At 41.5% G+C, this 15879-nt stretch overlaps 2 protein-coding genes across 2 annotated transcripts in view; both read left to right on the top strand.

The window, feature by feature from the left end:
* TACC2 (transforming acidic coiled-coil containing protein 2) overlaps positions 1-12007 on the top strand; it is a 30674-nt gene extending 18667 nt beyond the window's left edge. Inside the window, exons 8-13 of the mRNA XM_062496311.1 lie at positions 289-365; positions 4433-4476; positions 9660-9820; positions 10170-10276; positions 11077-11197; positions 11942-12007. Of these exons, the coding sequence (XP_062352295.1) occupies positions 289-365; positions 4433-4476; positions 9660-9820; positions 10170-10276; positions 11077-11197; positions 11942-12007 (576 nt within the window). The remainder of the gene's footprint in view (positions 1-288; positions 366-4432; positions 4477-9659; positions 9821-10169; positions 10277-11076; positions 11198-11941) is intronic.
* A 1089-nt stretch (positions 12008-13096) lies between these two features.
* Positions 13097-14812, top strand: LOC134046364 (CD59 glycoprotein-like). The gene is made up of 3 exons (XM_062496745.1): positions 13097-13151; positions 13931-14047; positions 14607-14812. Exons 1-3 carry the CDS (start codon positions 13097-13099, stop codon positions 14810-14812), a joined length of 378 nt encoding a protein of 125 aa, XP_062352729.1.
* Positions 14813-15879: the final 1067 nt, after the last annotated feature.

The following is a 15879-nucleotide window of genomic DNA, read 5'->3' as shown; positions in this document are numbered from 1 at the left end:
TCCTCAGCCTCAGTGCTAAAGCAAAAGGTGCTGTGCTGCAAGTTTTGCTTGTTTTGCATATGTGGAAAGCAGATATGATGTAAAAAGAAATCTTTATGTTCTTAAACCCCAGATGTACTGTGTGCATCTTGACATTGCTATATAATTATATAAAAGTGGTAAGCTGCTCAAAATAGGAATAAAATTATGTATTTTACAAAGCTATGGATCATATTAGTGTGGCTGGCAATAGCAATGAAAAAATAGGTATAATCCAGTGGGGTTTTTCCCCTTTATTTTCTGTTTCAGATTGTGGCCAAGGAAAGGGAAGTATCTGAGTGGAAAGAGAAATATGAAGAAAGCAGAAGGGAAGTGATGGAAATGAGGTGGGTTATTGATCACTCTGTCAGCCTCATCTCAGCCTGTGGGTAGTACACAGAGTCCCATACTCACACAATGTTTTGCTTAGCTGAATTTGCTTCATTATTTTTAACTTGAAGCTTTGGATTGATCCTAGACTGATACTTTGTCTTTTCTCTGTATGGTGGGCACTGCTGTTCAGGGTAATCATTTGAAAACTTCTGTGTTGCTAATCTCATTTCCCACCCTCAGAATACTGAGGTAAGGGAGGTTTTACTCCAGATTAATGTCAGGGAAGGATTTCCTCTGGTTTGTGTGTGAATTCTGACTAGGATTGCATAGTGAGATTCCCATTGCAGACTGGATCAGTTTCCTGCAGAGCTGGCAGGGGGATGCACATGCCAATGTTAATTCATTCTCCACAAGTAGTTTAGCTTGGGAAAAGGAAAGAATGTAGGGAAGAATGTGCAGGTTTTCAGATAGTTAGGAGTAGTACAGGCTGCCTTCAGGACATCATTGTAAACAGTTGTTCAACGACAGAAATCCAACCAGTGTCAGTAGAAAAGCATTTCTTGTGAAGGAACCATTCTGAACTATGGATGTTGGCTTTTGAGGAGATTCTACACCCTTTTCTTTGAGTTAAGATGATTTTTTAGTTACTGCACACACTAAGGTTGATTTTAGTTAAGCAATAGTTCTCTGCTTTTTGCTCTCTTGTTCCATTTGAGAGCTGACAGAAGGACCTGGATCTTTTCAGTTAGTTCTGGTGGTATCTGTTCTATTTCTATGCCAACCTGCTTCTATTACATTAAATTTCTGTCTGCTGGAACATGGTTTGACCTTCCTTTCCAGCCCAGGTCCTACCACTTGCAAGGTTAACAACAACGTCCCTGTAGTGGATGATGTGAGCAGTGCTGCTCAAAGAAGCACTGATGTCTCCCATTCAGTCAGCTGAAAGGTTCAGCTTCGCTTCCTTTTTTCAGTTTGTAGGACCATAAGAAGGACAAAGTGTTGAGCTTGGCCTCCTCATTGATCTGAATCAGAGAAGGCCATCAATTGCAAAATAGAATGTATAAAATACTTTATGGAGTCTTTAAAGCTTATTATTTCCTACCTTCAAAAAATGGGAAAAATGGCCCCTGCTCTTAAGTCATAAATAGAAGGAAACTGTCGGATTATTTTAGCATCCTTCCTTTAAGTAATAATTTATACAATCGCTTCTGAGACTGAATTTTCTTTAAAATCCCTCCTTTCTAGCACCAGCTTCTTCCCAAAATGAGGAGCTTCCGTGATTTAAAGCTAAACTCTGTATCTAGTGATGACCTACATAAGCAATTGCTTATATCCAGGAAAACTGTGCTTAGGGAGGGAGAGTAGAAGGGAACTGCAGTGCAGAGCTCCACAAACGCTTGCATGGATGCCAGGAATTGCACATGGCAGATTGGAATAGTGGCAGCACAGGGCTCTGAGCCAAAGCATCTTAAGAGAGGCATCTGCAAAAGGGAAGAGCAGCCTCTTTATTTCTTTTTTGCCACCTCCCAGTGCCCAGCTGAGTTCTCTCACCTCCCTTGTGCTCCATCGGGAGGGGGAACAAAGCCCTGAAATGCTTAATGAGGAGGAACAGAACGGAGTGGCTTCAAGCAGTCAAACCCAGGGAGCAAAACAAGGAGGGAGCAAAATGAGGGATTGTAAGGAATGTCTCAGCGTGCAGCTCACACTCAAGTGTGGTGCTTGGTCTGTTCTGTGTCAGGGTGCACGTGTCTGCTGGCTGCCAGCATACACTGCCAGCCTTTTCCCTCATGGAAGGAGAGCCAGGGGTGACACAGAGCAGCTGGCACACTGTAGATCTGCACCTTCATCTTCCACACAGTCATTTGCTTATGTGTGTCTCCACCCTCCATAAAGTCTCATTCGTGAAAAAAACAGCACAATGAGCCAGATTCCCACAGGCACATGCCTGGAACACATGGATGAAAGGAAAAAATCTGGCTAATATTGTCACAAAATGATAAATATGCATATGTGCACAAAGAAAGATTTCTCTTGGAAGTTTAAATGTTCAAGCAGGCCATGTGTGGTAAATTAGAGATGCAGCAATGAGATATGACAGAATGATAAACAGGAGTATTTTAGAGTTGCAAGCACAAAAGCATCACTTCCCAGAGGAGGAGAAGCAGTGCTCCTGTACCCATGTCCTGCATACTGTAGCTGGAATGTCCTGAATTCATCTAAATTTCCAGGAAAAGATCAGTTGGAGGAAATTCCACTCCTGACAGCAGAAGCCAAAATGGGGTTTAATAATGCAGTAGCTATCAAAGAGCTGAACCACAGTGAGCTGTACCATAATCCAAGAGTCTAACCAGAGACAGGCAAGAAATATTTAATTATGGTTATTTAGAGGTCTAATTGATTATGACTCTGTAAGGGGAGTCAAGCAGATGACCTCTGAGACCCTTTGTAGCCCTGGATTCTGGCCTTTTTATGCCTTACAAATGTGCAGTCAGTGAGCAGACTGAGTGTCTCAAATATCAACATTTAAGCCGATGTCATGTGTCAGCCTGGGGTTAAGATGTGCCCTCCCAAAGAGGAATGATGTGGCAGCATCCTTTGGCTCCCCAGCTGTAATGACCATTATTTAGGCTGCTTGACTGAAAGAGGCCTTTGACATGGATCTGGAGCAAATTCTTCCCTGGGAAGTGCTGCAGTGTTGTAATGTTGTGTTCCTTACCCCGAGTACCGTGCCCCGAGTACCCTGAGTCCTTGGGTTCCTTTTCTTGGATGATCAAACTCCCTAAAAGTGTCACAAGAATATGACAAAGCTTTAAAACCCTCATTGCTTACAGCAGGCTTTTGAGGTAAGCTGCTTTGGACATGAAACCAAACCTTTTCTTTTAGGGCAAAATCCTTGCTGTTATCTTTGCTCTCCAAAGTGTAAATGATGGTTGAAAGGAAAAATCCCAGTGCTCAGGGACAGAGCCCCTGCTCTCTGAGTGCTCTGCAGGACCAGAGCAGGGGAGATGCTGCTGGCCTTAGGGCCAGGTGGTCTTCTCAGGCCTCTGGGCTCTGTCCATGATTCAGATTTGAGGCAGTTCTGGAGTTACTGTAGTAGTTTTTTGGAAGCTCTGCAAGTTTCTCCTTTCCTTACTGACTTTTATCTCGGGATTTTCCCACATCCTTTCTGTAACCTCACCAACTGCAGCAGAGCTCTAAAAATGGAGCTAGTGAAAAGGAGTTTCAAAAGAGGTGTATTCCAACTCCAGTGAGCTGTTTTGAATATCCACTTCAGATGAAGTGTGGGGTAATTTTGTTTCTTGTAGACGGTCCTGTGTGGCTCATGAATCAAAGCACAGATCAAGCTAGTCTCATTTCATTAGCTTTATTTGGCTCTGGGAAGGGATGGATCATCTTTCTAAATCACATTTAATCTGCTTATTTTGGCTAACCTCTTTTCAAGAAGGAAATTCAAAGCCTACCCTGAGTATATGAAATAAAACAGTCTTAAAAGTAGCATTTTGCCACCTCTGCTTCAAAAACAGATTTGAGAAATGGGACATGATGGATTTTGTGCTACGCAGTTGAATATTTTGATCTTGTTCTTTTAAGTGGTAGTGAATCATTTAATCATGAGAAGATTAATTTAGAAGATGAGATACATTTTGGATTATAACCAACACTACTCTTGTTAGATTTACTTGCTACTAATTATAAGTTTACTTAAAGTTTATATAAACCAACAGAAATTTGGAGAAGATGGGAGAAAGCAATGGAAAAATCAGGCTTTTCACAGTTGTTGAGTTAGGCCAGTGTGATTATGATGATGGATGATGTTTCAAAAAACAGAATCTGTTTCAAAGCAATTTCTTCTTCCTCCCCTCACCTTTATTATTTCCATGGAGAGTTTAAAATCAGGTGCAGTGTTAAAATTGTCAGTTTTATCTGTTATTTGGGCAATAAATAACATGTAAAAGTGTGATGGGGTTCTATATCTCTTAAAAACTCCACAGTTCAGTTTCTGGTAGTGTTATTTGCTAAGTAAGCATGAGCAATGATATTGTTTGCTGAAAGTTTTTCTTTTTTTTCCCTCCTCTTACAGAAAAATAGTTTCAGAATATGAGAAGACAATTGCTCAGATGATAGGTAAGTGTTCCTGCAGATGCTCCCTGGTTGGATTCTGTGGGCTTCATTTTGATGCTGGCTGCATCTGCTGATGCTGCAGGGAATTGTGAATGCATCTGAGGACACCAGAAAAGGAAGAGTCAGGGCCTGGTTTCACAGCCAGCAGCCCCCCGGGCAGTTCAGGTAACAGAAAGCTCAGGGCTGTCCTTTCTGCAGCAGAGCAAACTGGCCCTTAGGAAACAGGTTCAAATTCATGGGTTTCTCTAGGAGAGACTTGCAGTGACCTAAAAACCCCTTAGGCATCAGCTCACAGCTGTTTAATGGCAGATACAAACTTAGCTCTTCACAACAACAGGGATTATCTGCTCTAAATGCATCGATCAGACCAAAACCAAGATTAACTCCAATCCCAGCTGGGAGGTTGCAAGTGCCCAATCCACCCCCGCAGTTACTGACACAGGGCTCTCCTTTTAAGTCTAAATTATGACAAGTTTTGCCTCTCAGTAATTAAAAAACACCTTTGCTAACAGTGTGCCCCACAAATAAAAAACACTACTCTCAGTAGCACTTCAAACCCAAACGTTGCAGGGCTTCTGTGTTCCTTGGTGCAGGAGGTCTGCCCCCTGGGATGTGAGTTTAAAGCCTCCTGTAAGATTTCTAAAGCTCTTTTTATTAGTCTGGCTATGGAAAGCACCAGTGGCTTGTGCTGCCTTGTACTGCTTCAGCTGGAGCTGTTTCCCAGAAAGGCAAATGGCTGAGTGGAATTTTGGGATCTACAAGGCCAAAGTTGCTCAGAAGAGCAGCAGTGTCTGGTGCTTTTGCTGGATTTCTTGGCCATTGGGAGACATCCCAGCCTCCTTTCAAGTGAAGGCTAAAATGGAGCCTACAAATAAATTTTATGAGAATGACAACTATGATAAATAAAGTAATTAATTAAATATCTATAAAAATCAAGAATAAACACTAATAATATGCCAGGTTCCATTCTCTGTGTTGTTATGCCTCCATCAGCCAATGTGCTGCCTTCTGACATGGTGTCTGTCATTATCATCATGCAAATGTTCAAGTAGGAGGGATCAGAATATGCAAAGAGCTTATTTCACTTTGGTTTACAGTAAACATAGCCTGGTGTGGCTTCCACCCTGAACCTGGCCAGTGCTATGAACACACAAGAGTGTCAAGAAGTCCTTTTTGCCCCAAGCTATGCATACAGTTAGCAACAGATAAATTCAAATTCTATTTTTGAGAAACAGATTTTTTAAAAAATCAAATTTTGAGACTGCACTGCAACAGTAAGATAGAGAATAGGAATCCTGAGGCAGAGGCACAGCCTTGATGTACACAGTACATTCCACCATTGCCACTTCCTCTTGTTGCAAAGAAATGAAGGTTAAATAAGTATTGGGTCATTGACTATGGGTAAATAGACCTTTCAACTTCAGAGTATCAGAGCCTCTCAGATGCTCTATGGTGAGTTTTGAAGGGCTATGGCTGTAAGTAATTTGATTTGCTGTCCATTTGCAAAGGAACTGAACCAACAACAGCGACACAGAAAACATCTTTCTGTGTTAATTAGAGCAGTATGCAAATCCTACAGCATGGTAATACGTTAAATGTGAGGTTTCTCCCTGCATTTAATGTAAATTTTTGATCTAATTGTCCCACTTTGTCATGCCATTTCTTATAAATTGCTGTCCCTTCGGATTAAGGAATTCACTCATCCCAATGCCACATGTGGAGGAAAATGTGTGTGTGTTTGTTACTTGCATGTACTTCAGTGACCTGTTACCCCAGTAATGCCTCAGTGCTAAAGCAGAATATGCATCTTAACAAAAAAAGTGCGTGTGCTGTTTCTGTTTATCATTTAACCCTTCTGAACTATTTACACAGTTTTATTATTTTATTTATACTATTTATACAGTTAGAAGGGCACTGCACATAAACCAGTTTCACTCGTCCCTTTGATGAGTATGCAGTGAGGTTGATAGGTCCTGCTGAGCCTTTTGTTGGCTGGTGTGTGCATAATAATTACTGAAAATATCCCATATTAACAATATATGGCTGCCTATGTTTGCTTCTAAAGGCACTGAAAAATGTGCATTGCAAACAGTGATTGCCTTTGACTCCAAGGGCTGTGCAAGGTTAAATATTTGCTGTCATACATATATGGAACCCAAAATTGCCCAACTTAGGTTACTTCATGCCACACTCTGTGCAGCCAGAGCTTGCAAGCTGTCAGTGTGGAGATCCCTGTTTAGTGTCACTTGGCATATTTTTTACTGGTGCTTTATCTTTTTTTTTTTTTTCCTTTTTTTTCTTACACTTGCCTCAACCCCTAACATATTTTTTAGTTTACACAGAGGAGTGGGGGAAAGACCAGGCTTTCCAGTTCCTTTTCACTGACAGCTTTCTAATGTTGTTTTTTTTTTTCCTGTTAAAAAATGTATCCTTATTCTTTACATTTGAATACATTATGAAATTCTCCTTGTGGAAAACAAACAGATGTTATGCTTTGTGCATTACAGGTTGTTGCATTACTTATTTGCTGCTTTCCTAACAATTCCCGATTTTTCTATTTTGCTTCCGTTTTCGTTGCTTCTTGCTATTTGCTTGCAAAAACAAAACAGGCAAGCCTGGTAAGTAAAGCTTTTCACCAACTTTCACACCAGCATTTTGCATCTTCAGTTTCTTTCGCTTTTGTTCTCTGTTTGCTGCATTCCCATTAAGTCATGTGAGTAGTAGTGAGCTGAGCCTGAAAGCGGATCTGCCGTGGTGCTGCTCTGATTCTGTCAATTCGGATAGTGTTAGTCCTGAGCATACTGCTCTTATTGTTGGTGAGCCCTGGACAGGGTCTGTTGCAGACGTGGCAGTCATTTAATTCAAATATTTTGATCACATAACCTTGTAAACATATTTAGAATTAAGGATGTGTAACCGCTTAGCTAAGATTTGACTGGCAGACTGTTACCAGCACATTTTATTGAAACTAAATCACAGTCTTAGAATATAGAAGGTCCTTTCCTACCCAAACCATTCAATCATTTTATTAAATACCAGATAAAACTCTAGTCCCCCTCCAGCCAAGTTTCTGCATTTTGTTGTATTTAACCACTTTGGTTTGGGAGCACTTGGACAGGTCTTGGAGCAGTGTGGTCAGGTGGGAGGTGTCCCTGCCCATGGCAGGGTGGTGGAACTAAATGAGCTTTAAGGTACCTTCCAGCCAAAACCATTGTGTGCTTCTGTAGCATTTGCCCCAGTTTCCCATGAGTGAGTTTAAATAGTGCTGGGGATTGAGTGTTAGAGGAGCTGATCCAGCTGAGGAGGGAGGAGGGCCCGAGATGTGCTGGGAGGAAGAGGAGCAGCTCAGTAGTTCTGAGGGAGTGTGACATGAATTATTAACTTCCTGATCACCCTGCAAACAAATAAGGAAGTTGGTAAAATATCTCAGACAAAGGTCTCACAAAAAGTAGGGATGTGACATTAAATGCATTGAAGTATTTTGGGTGATCATGTGAAGGGATCTCTCACCCTGCCTGGAGTTGCAGTGACAGAAGTGTTGCCAGAGAACAGGATCCTGCCTGCACAGGAAGGGGTTTGGAATTATCTAGGCAGGTTGTAATATCCAGCATGATTAAAGAAATCCAGTGGAACACAAGGAGACAGCCTCTGAGGTTTACAAAATTAAACAAAAGACAACAAATGATTTTTTTTGTTTTAATTGAGAACACATTAATTTTGACATTGCAGAGGAATACAGGGTATCTCTAAGAAGGCAAAATAGAAAAGAATGTTTATTTTTAATAAAGTGTTAAATATATCCAAGTGATGTTGTATTACAGGACTCTGGGCTTCTCTGCCGTGTCAGAGGTGTTTGTTCACAAGTAAAATAAAGGTGTTACAAGCAGATCCTGAGAACTTCTCTGGGTCTTTTGATCTTCTGTATCACACAGCAAAATCAGCTCAGGTCAGGCCCTGCCCCAGCCAGGTGCTGTCAGGGGTGAGCAGAGGAGCCCAAGAGCTGATGAACAGGGTGGCATCATCCCTGCTTTGGCCTTGGTCAGGCCAGCAAAAATGTGCATGTTTTGAATGGAATATGCAAAAGGAAGAGATTAATCACAGTTTAGGAATTGACAGTTTCAGCTTTGGTATTTTGTAGCTGACCAGCAGTACAAATAATTCAGATGAGATCTTCTATTCAAATAAAAAAACCTGAAACTTGTTTAGTTCTTTATATTTCCATATGTAAAGGCCCAAATGAAAAGTTGTACATTGTGAAATGCCCCATGCTTTTTCTACAGAACTTTTTACCTTATTTTAGTTTCTATCATAAATAAAGGGAAATGGTAATATAAAACTTCTGTGTTTTATGGGTGGGTTTTCCTTTCAGTATCATTCAAAGTAGCCCTTAAAACATGGACAAAACAATCATAGTTGAGGATGTGAAGGAAACAATGCAGCATTTTGGAAGACAATGCCAGACCTTTTGTTCCAGTGTTATGTGGATATTCCAACTTATTATGAGGTCAATTCCCTTGAAAATTCCTCCTCCACATGGATTTGTATTCCTGTTATGTTCTTCCCACCATCCCTGGCTCAAATTTAGCTATACACTGGAGGATCTTGGCAGATGTTTTTTGCAGTTTTTTTACAGTTAGGAAGTCTATCTACTGTTAGATTTCCTTTCTGTCACTTGCTCCAGTAATCCTGAGAGTTGGTAAAACACTGCTTTTCCAAGGGAAGAATTGGAGTTGAATCCCACTGAACAAAGTGCATTGTTTGTGCAGGATTAGAAAGTGCCAGGAGATGACAGACATTTATCAGCAACGGCAAATAATTTGTGGCCAGCGCTAGGAATGTGCATAAATGTTCTTTCCTTCAGCTAGTGCATCTTCAGACAAACAGGGATAATCCAACACGGGTCTTTTCATGGGAACAGCCAAGTTCAGAGTGAAGAAATCATCAGAACAGAGATACATTCACATTTTCCCCCAACATCAAAATACTTAGATGTCACTGTATTTAGCAACTGTTTTCCAAACAGGCTTGTGTCTTCATATAAATCTGACTTTTCTGGGTCCTGTAAACTTACTAATACACAAATAGGGCAGAGTATAGTAGAAACTGTAGATGATAGTGAAATCAGTGGACTTACTCCTATTACCCTTTTGAAAGCCTCTCTTTTCCCTACCCCTCTCTTCTTTCAGAGGATGAACAGAGAGAGAAATCTGTCTCCCACCACACTGTTCAGCAGCTCATAGTGGAGAAGGAGCAAGCTCTGGCTGATCTGAACTCAGTGGAGAAATCCCTGGCAGATCTTTTCAGGAGATATGAGAAGATGAAAGAAGTCCTGGAAGGGTTTCGGAAGGTGCATCATGTTAACATTGCCTTTAAAGAGCAGAGCTGAACAGATTCTGTGAATCAGAATGTGCTGTGCTGCTGAAAAGAAGGCAGTTCTGTTTCCTGCTAATTCTGTTGTCCTGCATGACAAACCATAATCCTCAGGTGGAGGATTGCAGCCAGCTATCAAATGCAAGCAGAAAAATTGTAAAGCTCTTTGCATTGTGTAATATTCTCCTTCAGGTGGCCTCTGGGGGGTGGGGGGTGTCAGTGTTGGACTGCAGCCCTTCAAACAGCTGTCTGTGATTCCCACAAACAGGTGCTTGTCCAGCATTTTAACCTTTTGGATTAAATTTGATGTCATCTTCTCTTTTAAGAATGAAGAAGTGTTGAAGAAATGCGCGCAGGAATATTTGTCACGAGTAAAGAAGGAAGAGCAGAGGTATCAGGCACTCAAAATTCACGCTGAGGAAAAACTGGACAGGTAATTGAGTCATGGATTCACAGAATGGTTTGGGTTGGAAGGGATCTTAAAACCATCTTGTTTCACCCCCTTCCACTATGCCAAGTTGCCCCCCAAGCCCTGTCCAGCCAGGCTTTGGACACTTCCAGGGCTGGTGCATGGATTGTACAGATATTTTTTTCAGGGGTTCATGCTGCAGGAAGATTCCCATGGCTGACCCTCACATCCCAAACTGTTCCTGCAATATCCAAAAGCACGGGTTGCTTTGTGATGGAGGGTGGAAAGAAAGGAAATAATGGGGATTTCTGCAATGTGCTGGTGTTTCTTTCAGCTCCTGACCATACAGAACACCTGAAGTTTCTATATTTAGCTGATGTCTTTATGTTTGTTTGATGTATTTTCATGGGAGGATCAAGAAGGAAGACATTAACCAGTTTCTTTTTTTGAGATTTCGATGCAATGACCAGTTAAGCATTTCTAGGAATCATGTTCAGGACTCATAGTACAGTCCCCTGAACTGGAGATCAGGTTTGGAAACTGCCATAAAACACTTCTACCTGAGTCATATTTGTGACTTCAGCAGAAATATCTGAGAGAAGCATGAAGGGAGCATCACAGACAGTAAGAAAAGACTCTGCAGCTCCTGCTGAGTAAGAGAGGGAGTTGTGAAGTCTCTAGGGACAAGTGTAGGAACATACCCAAGATGTGCAGAAGGCAGCCCTGGCCTCTCCCCCCATCTGTTAAAGAGCTGTCCACCTTTGGGCACCCTGTGCCCCTCCCTGTAGAGAACCTGATGTGACCAAACCCTGTGTTCTTTGCAGAGCCAACGCTGAAATTGCACAAGTGAGAGGCAAGGCCCAGCAGGAGCAGGCGGCGTACCAGGCCAGCCTTCGGAAGGAGCAGCTCAAAGTGGATGCCTTGGAGAGAACACTGGAACAAAAGGTAAATCAGGAATCTGCCCTCCCCAGAGCCAAGCTCTGCCTGATGATTGTCCTGCAGCTCACTGGCCCTGGGGACAGCAGCACTCCCCAGATTTTAAGGCAAAACCCCCGTGTGCCTGGGGGGACCCAGGTTTGATTTGAGCCCAAGTATTTGAGGCTGTCTCAGCCTAGGCCTTGGTTTGCTTCACTTCTTAGGTTTCAGACCATGCTTTAGCTTTTCTCTCAGGTTCTGTTTCCCTTTTTAGTGCTAGCTGTAATTCCAATGCTAATTCCAAAGTGTAGGAAATGCCTATTTTTATCTCTGTGTTCTCCAGCTCAGCCAAGGGAGCTTGCTTTGGCACAGAACAGCTCGTCCTTTCTTGCAGCTCTGCAAGGCAGGGTGAAAATAATGGAAAAAATAGAAAACTGCAGCCTAGAAATTTCCACTATGTATTATTGAGGTGTGCTGGGAATGTCTGTTATGAAGCTGTCTGCTTTGGTGCTAAATTTGATTTATTACAACTGGAGGAGCTGTATTTGGAAAAAAAGGAAGCATTTGTTTCAATGCATGTAGCTGTACCATGAATATGACCACTTAGTTGTACTATATATGCACATATATCTATATGTATAGATCTCCTGTTCTCAGCATTGGAGAAAAGTTAATTTTCCCACACCTCTCCCACGAGTTAGATAATATTAAAATTTTTAAAAGCCATCTTAATGCAGCAGTCCTTTTTATAATACTTCATGTTTTATTTTCCAGAATAAAGAGATAGAAGAATTAACAAAGATTTGTGATGAACTGATTGCCAAAATGGGGAAAAGCTAACTTTTAACCAAATTTCTGGACTTCGCTATTGAGTGCAATATGACCATTGGCACACTGATGTCCATGCATTTATGTGGACAGGTTATATTTTCACTTTTTCGTATGCACTACTGTATTTTCTTTCTAAATAAAGTTGATTTAATTGTATGCAGTACTAAGATGACTATCAGAATTTCTTGCTATTGTTTGCATTTTCATAGTATAATTCATAGCAAGTTGATCTCAAAGTTCCTGTATCAGGGAGATTGTCAAGTTCTCTAAGAAATTACAATTTGCTGATCCTAGCCTTCCCTTTGTACATGAGTTCCCATGTTGGATGTTTTTTGGATTTAATATAAACATGTATTACTTGCATGGGGACTCTTGCCTTAAGGAATGTAAACTTTATCTGCATTTGCTGATTTATAAAATAAAAATTAAAAAAAAAAGGAAATGCATGTCACAAATGAAATTCTCTATTGTAAATAAATTTTTTTTTGTTGAAAGTTGAAGATAAGTATGGCTCTGTTTTGTGTCCTCCACTTGCTTATTTCAGCACCAGATGCTCTTGGGAATTAATTCCTCCACAGAAAGCACTTCATGGGTCGCTGCTTGGATCACTTTGTGGGTCACAAGAGTCTGCTGCTTATGTGCACATATCTAGGTCTATATCTTACTGTCTCTCTAAATATATATATAATATATGTATAAGTGTTGGATTTGGACCACTCAAGTCTCAAGCATAGGCTTAATCCTCCAAAATATTTAATGCTCTGACCCTGATCCAGCAAATCCCATGGGCAAATGTAATGAGGCTGCTGGAGGAGTCAGAGGCTGTGGCATGTGGTGACAGGATGGTTTTTAAGCATGCCTGGCACTGGAAGGTGAATACATTTCCTGCTCCTGGAAGAATTTGCCTGCAGGGCTGGTGGAGATGAGGTTGGTGTGATCAGAGGTGCAGCCGGAACAAGCTCCATAAGTAGCACTCTCGAACACCTCTTTATCCTGTAAGTTATCCTCTGCACAGGATTAGGGATGTAGGAGAAGCATTAAGGCTCTAATAGCAAACAAACTGCTTTCTCTGGCTAATGGTGCATCTCTTGGCTCTCCATGATGTGGACAGTCTTCAGCCTGGTTCTTATCAGCTCCCTTCTTGTCCTCAGAAGTAAGTCAACTCCTTTTTCTTTCCTTTTCTACTTCATTTGCATTTCCTGCCTCAGGCATGGCTGAGCCTCTTTGCTGTTCTGGGCTCCTCTTCTGGGTTGGTTTGGTTTCAGATCAATTTGTATGTGTGGTTAGCAGCACAGAACTGCATCTCTGTGAAGATAAATATGTGTGCTAACAGATTCAAATATCCCCACTGATAGTAAGCTCTGCAAGCTTCAAGTGTTATGTTTTAAACATATTTCAAATTCATGCTTGCCTTTGAAAATACTGTGTAGTTTGAGTCACAGAAGAGGATTGAGGTATGGTTGTAATGTTTGAACAGGAGCAAAACTCAAGATACACTGTTGTGCTTTCCAGCTGAGTTGATACTTTAGGAGAAAAGGAAAATTGGATCATTGTAAGGTTTTACATATATACAATGTGCTTTTTCATGGTACTGTCAACCAAAGATCATGATGGGGGGGGGGAAACAGCCTGTGGGCTCTGCTCTGAAAATGTTACAAGAAGTTACAGGTGCAGAGACAGAAAATCGAATGTTTTATGTATTAAGTGCAGATTATAACAACTAAATAATCTGTGGTTGATTTTTTATTATTATTTTTGATCAGTATCTGAACCATTTCTAAAAAAGAAACAATGCTAAGATTTGCAGACTCTGTGGATTTTCCAAAACTTCCTTGCATTTTTTTTAATGTATGCTCTAAACCGTATTAGAAAGATTGGCATTTTTAAATGCTTCTTGTAAACTCTTAAGTGGTCTCTTCTCCCTCCACCCAGGTGAAGCACTGCAGTGTTACACCTGTGTAGGTTCTAGTGATGACGACTGCAACAGACAAGGAAGTCAGCAGTGTCCAGGCCATGCAGATGCCTGTGCAGTCATTAGAGGACAAGCAAGTAAGTGTCACAAATGTGTCAGACTTGTTACATTTGCCACAAAAGAAATAAATAACCCTGTCGGAAAGAGAAGAGTGCATAGTAAATTAAGGAGAAAACCGAAAGTAAATGTCTCCTCTCAAAATAAAGCCCATTAATAAATCTCAGTCCCTAGTTTTGCTGACACAAAATCCCACCCAGAATGATTTGTTGGTGTGCCATGATGGGCTGCACCAGTCTCTGTGAAAGCTGGAAAGAAGCATTTTTAAGTATTGCCCACTTTTTACTTAAGTGACTTAGCTGGAAATTAGAATGGAAAAGAAGCTGATGAGCCCCTGCTCTTGGTCACATCCAAAGACATTTAAGCTGCACCAGTTGCCTCTGAGAAGAATCAGAGCTACTTAAGTGGGAGCTTGTTGGTGTGCTGACATGTGCTGTGGTCGCATTCATTTATTTGTGAAGATCAGCCAAACCCAAGGTTGTTGCTCAGTGCTGGGTGGTCAGGCTGGTGCTGAGGAGGTGCAGGTGGGAGCAGGTGGCCATTTGCAGCCCCTCTGGGCTCACTGTGGCTCTGTTCCAGGTGGCATCATGAAGTCCTGCTCGTTCAGGTCCTTCTGCGAGCGCGCGAGGAGGGACGGGTCGAGGGCGCCCGGAGTGAGCGTCCACTGCTGCTACTCCAACAACTGCAACGCCAAGAGCCTGGCTCCCAGGGTCACCAGCTCCAGCAGCTACTTCTCCCTCCTTGTCTTCACACTGCTCTGGCACCCCTTGTTGAAGCTGACATGAGGGGGAGAAAGAAAATTTAAAAAAAGAGTATCCTGAAGCAACAACTCTGCCTTCTTAGCAAGGGATGATAATATCTCCTAATCATGCTCCATGTACCATATATCTCACTAGGCAAAAAGCTGTAGGAAGACCTGAAAGATGTTTAGATAAAATTTATTTCAGCTGCTAAACAAGTCTTGTTCTCTGTGCAAGAAACTGCCCTGCTGTTTATCCTGAGGGGTTGTTTGTGCAAATACATAACATTTTCCTGCAATTGAGATAAGGAGGAATCTTTGCTGCAGGTAGCCTGGTAGTAAGGTAAAGGGCAAATGTCTGCCCAATGCTGTTTACTCTTGGCAAACATTCAAAAGCAAACTAAAATTTTCAAGCATAAAGTGACTGAAAATTCTAGCAAGCAAGTTAACCTTCCAGAGCATTGGTGTACTGGACAAAGCCAGGAAACTTGAAATACAGATGATTTAGTATTAATACAAACTGGTAAGAGAAGGTCATTAAGAGAATAATGCATGGAGGTGTAGTATTGTATTGTATAGGATGTGTTCCTGGCAGGGGGGCTGGAACTGGATGGTCTTTAAGGTCCCTTCCAACCCAAACCATTCCATGGTTCTATGCTTGTGTGTATTTCCTTGGGAAAAAAACACCTTCCAGTCGTTTCTGATCCTTTGAGAATCTTACCACAGCATCAGAAGAAGATAAAAGAAAAATTTGGAAGTTGTTTTTGAACTGGTACTCCATCCAAAGATTGGCTCAATCTCTCTCCCTTACTGGTTTTAAAAACAAGTGATTAATCCCTCTCTTGTAGGCAAATTATAACTTCAGTTATAATTCTTCTTGAGGTTTCAGTTATGTAGATAATTCTCCACTGTCCAAAACTGCAGTCTTTGGGAGCAAGAGTGTATGTATCTATACATATCTCCCCCTTCAGTGTTGTGATTGAGTTGAGGTGGTTTTGCAAAGTGACTGCAGTTACTTGGAGGTCTTTAGAGGCATAAGGGACTAAATCGGTATTTTTAATAAACCCATTCATGGCAGTTCTACCAAGTGAAGGATCCAGAAAAGGTCACATA

Source organism: Cinclus cinclus, chromosome 7 (assembly GCF_963662255.1).
Source record: "Cinclus cinclus chromosome 7, bCinCin1.1, whole genome shotgun sequence".
Taxonomy (NCBI): domain Eukaryota; kingdom Metazoa; phylum Chordata; class Aves; order Passeriformes; family Cinclidae; genus Cinclus; species Cinclus cinclus.
Note: the sequence above shows the minus strand (reverse complement) of the source record. Positions and strands in the feature narration are given on the sequence as shown.

What these genes read in the sequence shown, in the direction of transcription:
- LOC134046364 (XM_062496745.1), top strand. Translation starts at nt 13,097, where the DNA reads ATGATGTGGACAGTCTTCAGCCTGGTTCTTATCAGCTCCCTTCTTGTC. An exon ending in CTCCCTTCTTGTCCTCAGAA is followed by an intron (nt 13,152 to 13,930) that starts GTAAGTCAACTC and finishes CCCTCCACCCAG; the next exon opens with GTGAAGCACTGCAGTGTTAC. An exon ending in AGTCATTAGAGGACAAGCAA is followed by an intron (nt 14,048 to 14,606) that starts GTAAGTGTCACA and finishes GCTCTGTTCCAG; the next exon opens with GTGGCATCATGAAGTCCTGC.